Source organism: Gordionus sp. m RMFG-2023, chromosome 4 (assembly GCF_954871325.1).
Source record: "Gordionus sp. m RMFG-2023 chromosome 4, tfGorSpeb1-WG-v2, whole genome shotgun sequence".
NCBI classification, from domain to species: domain Eukaryota; kingdom Metazoa; phylum Nematomorpha; class Gordioida; order Chordodea; family Parachordodidae; genus Gordionus; species Gordionus sp. m RMFG-2023.
In genome coordinates this window covers 7,181,343-7,188,275 of record NC_088778.1, presented here as the reverse complement: position 1 = coordinate 7,188,275, position 6,933 = coordinate 7,181,343, and the positions used below count along the sequence as shown (strand labels likewise).

General features: G+C 30.1%; 1 protein-coding gene across 1 annotated transcript; it reads right to left on the bottom strand.

Annotated features, from left to right (window-relative positions):
* Positions 1 to 288: 288 nt before the first annotated feature.
* LOC135928579 (protein kinase C zeta type-like) lies at positions 289 to 4,058 on the bottom strand. Its single transcript, XM_065465035.1, has 14 exons — positions 3,983 to 4,058; positions 3,847 to 3,939; positions 3,644 to 3,803; positions 3,055 to 3,113; positions 2,535 to 2,597; positions 2,297 to 2,451; positions 2,093 to 2,199; positions 1,720 to 1,856; positions 1,512 to 1,597; positions 1,103 to 1,190; positions 805 to 909; positions 621 to 688; positions 487 to 576; positions 289 to 405 (listed from the first exon to the last, which is right to left on the bottom strand). The coding sequence occupies exons 1-14, from the start codon at positions 4,056 to 4,058 to the stop codon at positions 289 to 291; spliced, it is 1,404 nt and encodes a 467-aa protein (XP_065321107.1).
* Between the last annotated feature and the right edge of the window lie 2,875 nt (positions 4,059 to 6,933).

The window sequence follows — 6,933 nt, the reverse complement described above, 5'->3', positions numbered from 1 at the left end:
ATTTTGAAAACAAAAATTCAACTCCTTCTTCCACTTTTGAACAAAATCTCAAGCTTGCATAATGTTATTTCGGCTAAAATCTAAATAGGGCCATTTTTAAAAATACTAGTCAAATTTGAGCATATTATTTTATAATAAAAAAACAGCTATAGAATCATGATTCCTTCCTTGATTTATAAAAAATTTACCATATTTTGTTTAAAACCTATAAAAAAATACGCATAAATTCAACGAGAAAATAACAATATTTTTCTAATATTTATTGATTATGGTAATAAATAAATTAAGTCACATTAACTCTTTTACATACGCTAAATAGAGCAAAGAATCGAAGAAATAGGTCAAAAATCCATATTTTATTTTTTTTTTCGGTTTGAAGGGTGGGTACAATTGCTGGTTTAGGAGCTAAAAGGCAAAGAGAAAAAAAAATTAATTTTAAATCTATGATAAACTATGTATATTTTTTTTAAATTATAGAATTTTTACCATATCCCAATGAATTGAAGCGAAAAAGGAATGGGAGATTATCTCGCTAAAACCAGTTTTCGGATTACTTCCTAATCTTTCCATGGGATCCTATAAAATTATATTTATTTAATGCACAAATTATATTATCAAACTATATTGAGAAGTCCACTCATAATAGAATTAGCTTCGACTGACACACGCCATGGACCGGAAAACCTTTCTGGTTAAAGTTTTAAGAAAATATTAAACATACAAAATAAGCTGATTATTTGTGATCTAGATCATTTATTATAAGAAAATTTTTTTTTAAGACACTCTAAAAGTGTATTATTGAACCTTGATAGTAGTAGTACGTCGCTTTATCAGACCCTCGAAAAATTATAGGGCCCACTAGAAATTCATAAAGAAGAACACCGAGCGAATACCAATCCACACCAAAATCTTTCATAATTAAAATTAAATTTTTTTGTAGGGAAGAGGATACATTTACCTAATAATTTTTATTTTAGCTAAACCCTAAAAATTATTTTAAAATAAATTTTTGGTACTAATTATTATAATCCTTAAAGTATAATTTGATATTTTTCTGTATTACGAAATAGGAAAATATAAAAAAGTAATCCAAAAGGCTTACCATAATATTCACCATGCCAAATTTCGGGCGCCATATATGGGATTGTCCCACAGAATGTGTTAACTTTCTCTCCTTTCGCTAAACCCTCCTATTTAATTACCGTTAATATAAAATCATTATTAGCTCATCCTAGCTCAACGAAATTAGGTTTGAATATTCTTCTCCAATTTAAGTAATAATATGTTATATTTACACAAATCTTATAAGTTAATTTCAATAGATATACTAAATAATTAAATCTGTTGTGTTTATTTTATATCTAATTATATTTAGGTTTTTTAAAAATAATTTATAAACATTTTAAGTCAGTGTACCGATTTAGGCCACCTATAATGACGGCGGCTAGAAAGCGGCGCTCTCCTGGCCGCCGACAGTTTATTGGGTGCTTTTTTAAAAGATTTTTTTATACCATGCATGCTCCATAGTCGGCTAGTTTGGTATGGCCCTCACGGTCTATGAGTATATTTTCGGGTTTTAGATCACGATGAATGATCCCTTAAAAGATAGAAATATTCAATTGTATTTGAAAAACTATACATTATATTTAATTAATTGTGCAAAGATATGATATTAGTGTTATTAAAGATACTTTAATAATATATAATATTTGTTAAAACCATTGTCGTGTAGAAAATTTAAAGCAATTGCTATTTCTCCTCCGTAGAATATGGCATGGTCCTCCACCAGTCGTCCATATCTATTCAGAATACATCTAAGATTTCCACCAGATATGTAATCCATCAGCAATATATACCTTCGAAAAAAATTTAATATGAGATTTCAAACCGAGATTATCAAATCGCCCTATGTCACCATTTCAAGATATATAAGCATTTTAAAAGCGCTTTTTTAAAAAGCGACTATAGCGCGAGGCATAATCAATTGATATGTCGAATTCTTAATATTCAAATTTTATTATTTATCTTAACTATATATATTTTCTTACTGTTTCTCATTATAATCAATAATCATATAAAAGGAATAAAATACTTGTGGGGAGTTTGGTAAAAGGAATGAAGGCCAACCAGGAAAGGATGGTTCTTGACAGTCTCAAGAACATGTAATTCTGCTCGAATCCACTTTATAGAGGCCATATCCTAAAAGCAAATATATGATTTACAATCCAAAAGAAAAAAAATCTATAGTGTATTCACATTTAATATTTGTTGCAAAAATAGATAAATAAATATGAACCTCAGTGCCATTTACATATCGTCTATTGACAAACTTCATAGCATAGTTTTGGGAGGTATTCTTACGCTTGACTTTGAATACCTTCCCATACGCGCCGCATCCTAAAACGCCATGGCATCTAAATTCCGACAATTGGTACTCAGGTTTTCTTAGAACTTTATAAATAAAAAAGAGCTCGTATATTAAATTACAAAACCTTGATGGTAAAATATTGGAGAAATAAAATAATATATCAAACTTTTTTCCAATTCCCAAAATTCGAGGCCGCTAAATTCACTGCGCGGTTTATTGTTAATCGACCCTTTGGATATAGAATAAAAATGGAAATTTTTAATGCGGAAAATATAATAATGTTTATATATTATAAATGAAATATCGACCTTGATAAAATTCGCTATTAATTTGCAAAAAATCTAGTATAAAAAGGCAGGGGGAATACTGACAAATGATTCTACGAAATAAATTCTTTAACTTCAAAAGTACAAAAATTATTAGAACTATATATAGGAAATAATTATGAAAGTAAATTTTTTTTTCATCCAGAAATTTTAATAGATTCTAAATGAAATATAAGACTTTGATAAAATTCCCAATGATAATCTACGAAATCTAAATCGTTTAAAAAAAGTATAGGAAGTTTAATACTTTTTTTAAACTTTCTGGTACAAAATTTATTCAAGCTACATATGATATATATTTTATGAAAGAATAGAAGAGATAAATATATTGTAATTGAATCAAATATTCTAGGAAATTACCTTTATCATTAGGAGTCCTGGATAAATTAACTTTGGACTCATTGGTATTTGCAAGTTCACTATATTTCGAATAATAATTAAAATAATTATCATTTTATAAAGCATTAAATATTTTATTCTAAATTCCAAATTAGCAATCTCTAAGCAGAATTGTTTTCATTTTTTATTTTTTCTCTCTTAATTTATCTTTCTTCCTCTTTTTAGCCCATCAAATTAAGATTAAATTGACATTATACCTCTAATAAATTATTTCTTATCCCATATGCGATTCGATTATTGATATTACTAATATACGAATATCCTATTTTTGAATATTCCAATCGAATACCAATAATAATAGAGATTGGATCGAATTATTAGTATATTACTAGAAATTATCCCTAAGTATTCAAAATATCCTTAATTTATAATACTTTTTCCATTATTTCAAAGTTCATTTTTACACTCATTGAAAAATATTTTAAATTATTTAATTTTCCAAAATTAAACGAATAAAATTATGGTTTTTATTATTCGTTCCCAACATATTTTATCGCTTTTTTTGGCACCATTAAAAACTATCCTAATGGTTAATATAACCCAAATTTACTTGGAAGCCAGAGGGCTATATCTTAGATTTTCACTACTTTCGCTATCCTTCCCAATATCCAAATTATCAATTGGAACCGTTTTCTTCTCCATTCTCCTCTTGTTGAATTTTTTTCTAAACCAATTCACTAATTTATTACCTTTTTTATCCTTTTTTTTAACTAATAAAATCAATCATGAACGTTTCTCTAATAATTATTTTACCCTCATGTTGAGCTCTTTCACATTCCTCGTCTTCTACAATAGATTTTTTTACAAATTTGCTAAAGAACTTTTTTGTTTCTCCTTTTTTTTTGACTAATAAAATACATATTAAATATATCTATAATATTTATATTACCTTCTTCGTTTATATGGTCAACTTCCCCTTTATCTTTACTACAATTCCCAAATAAAGTTTTTAGTAAATTTTTCATTTTAACAAATAAATTTTTTAATAAATGCTTACGATGAAAAGATATCTGAAACGCAATATTGCTAAAAAAAATTGATTGTTGAGAAAAATCTTATGAACAAATCCAATACATAAACCAAAATTTGAACCAGCAACCCCAGAATCTGAGACAAATTTAGAAATTAAAGAAACCCATCTAATAATTTCCCGAAATTATTTCCAGAGTAGGTTCTAACTGCGAACTTCGTATTTTTTTACTAACCCTTAACGATACTTTATATTAAAACTTATCACGAATGTTTAGATAAAGATTTCTAAAGCGAAGTAACATTACCGAAAAAATTATGTGAAATTGATTTTCGTAAAACATTTATTTCCAAGACAATAATCGCAAAATTATTTTCCTCTAATTTTGAAATTCGATCCCTTGAAGCTAATATATTTTTTAGCTAAACATTTGTCACAAATCCTTTAATGTTAACAGAGTTAGCTTAAATGTGACCTTTATCTAATGTAATAAAAAAAAATAATTTAGCAATTTCTTATTGGGCTCTCATACATAGTTTATACAATATAAATTTAATCTTGACAAATCTTCTGAGATATTATCTTTTCTGAATTTCTAAGGTTTTTTTAAAAAAACTGAAAGCTAATATATTTGAGGGATTGATTTTGTTAAGTAAAAAGACTGTCTCCAAATTCTTTTATTTAATTTTCCGAGTTCATTATCTTTATTGAATTTTGATTTTTTATAATGATTTTTCATATTTATTATGTAAATAAGAAAGGTGTATTTCATTTCTTTAGAAATTGTTTTATCTTTTTCTGAACCCCGGATATCTTAACGTGTTGCGAAGGGCTAGTTTTTTATATTAACAAATTATGAATATTGTAAATTTAAAATGTAAATTATATATAAAGTCTAATATATGATATATTTCAAAACTAATTTTCCTGGAAAAACCTATTATTATAACTGTCTATCCCTAAGATTATCTATTATAAAACATTCATCTTCATCTCTATCTTCCTTACTTTGATTCACATCGCTAGATTCCTCAAGGTAAATGAATGTTATTTAAAAATCTTTATTCTCCAATGGCGGCTAAATTTGATTATATAAATCATTAAAACATTTATATTTTGTTCCAATATCGGGAAAAAAACTATTTAACACACGCCCCCCCCCCACTACCAAAAGGTACTAGAAGACCCCGAGGCCACAACGGGCCGTTTTTGTTTTTATTTCTTATTATATATCTACAATTTCGATACAAAGATTAACAACAATATGGCGTTATACATTTGATATGATCATCATGGCTATAATGGCCGGCAAATTTTTAGGGTTCCCTGTGAGCAATGCTTTAGGTTTATTTAAATTAATTTGGTAAAAAAGTAAATTTAACGCCTACTTATTTATAGGCGAAGGATTTTATTTCTGTCTCTGCAGGGGGTCCCCTTAATAATTTTTCCGGCTTATTTTATTATATTGTATTATGCATACCCGGTTTCGTAGGCCTATCAGCTACACCGGGGGGGGGGCACTTTGGGTCTATCGACCGTGGCTGGAGAAGTTTATCAGCCCTAAGCGCTATTAAATATTTATGCATAAAACATTTTATTTACGAAGGCGTATAATGAATAATAAATTGTGTGCATAATATGTTGTATAAAAAAATGTGGCCAACTGACCTATAATATTAATGCTATTGTGGAGGAGGAAGGGCACGTTCCTCGGGGCCGACCGGCTGTACATAGTTGGCTAACATCCTCCGATATTATCGTGTTGTTTTGTACCGTGAGGTTGAGTGTTTCGTCGAATATTGGTGGGTCGAAATCAACCCCCAATTCTTCCGTATTTGCGACTTCCAGGTCGTCAGTTTCGTCAGCTACTCTAATCGGGGTAGAGTCCTTGATCCATGGTAAGGTTTGATTGATCGGGGGCAGTCCCTCCACATTGACATCGTGTAAGATGTTGTGAGCCTATTCATGATCATCCACTCTCTGCTCAGCTGGTCAGCAGTAATGTTGTTAAGCTGCTCATTTAGAGCAAATTTTTTAACACGGCTAACTTAATATTTTAGCCAGAAAAATATTGCCTAAGCCTCGAGATTTCGATAATATATGCCTTAGACCTTTGTTCCTTCTATGAGAAAAATCTTCAGGCTTGCGTAATATTTTTCTGGGTGAAATATTGAGTTAGTCGTTTTTAAAATTGGCTCAAAACGAGTCGTTTAATAACACTACAGCAAGGTTATCTTTCGAAGCTATCCACGTGAAGTTCTTTGCGAGGTGGATGAATTTATGGAAGCCGATCGATACCATTATCCTTGTTAATAGGTGCTCACATGCTGGGGGCCTCGATCCTCCCTTCTTTATTATCGTGTAAGCCACTTGGCTATCGGTGACCAAGAAGGGACAGTGTCGTATTTGATGAGTCCATACTTGCATCTAACCCATATTGCTAATAGTTCATTTTAATTTATATACGAGGTGAGTAGTTCTGGGATCTCCAACGCATGTTTGGTTCCTCGAACGTGAAGGAGTATTTTTCTTCTAACCTCTCTGCGATTTCTAAATTGGTTGAGGAGGCATCCACGTGTGTATTACGTTCACTGGAAATATGAACGGGAAGGGCTTCATTAGTACTGCTATTGCCGCGTTTTTAGGATATGCCTTGATGTAGTCAATCGGGGGTGCCTCCTCCGTGTTGAGCATTGTGTGGTAGTACGGGGTGAAGACTCTCGATAACCCATGATGAAATATGTAGTGATTCATAAAATATGTAGTGATTCAGGATGTCTAGCACTTCCAACGCAATATCTCGTTCGATCGACATGGTCTACAATGTGTGCTTGTATAGGATATGTTGGCAGAACTTCAGTCTGGTCTTA

Coding starts and splice junctions, on each gene's coding strand:
- LOC135928579 (XM_065465035.1), bottom strand. CDS start 4,058: ATGAAAAATTTACTAAAAACTTTATTTGGGAATTGTAGTAAAGATAAA. Junction 1,191..1,511: donor CCGACTATGGAGCATGCATG/GTATAAAAAAAT, acceptor GTAATTAAATAG/GAGGGTTTAGCGAAAGGAGA. Junction 910..1,102: donor TTGGCATGGTGAATATTATG/GTAAGCCTTTTG, acceptor TAATTATGAAAG/ATTTTGGTGTGGATTGGTAT.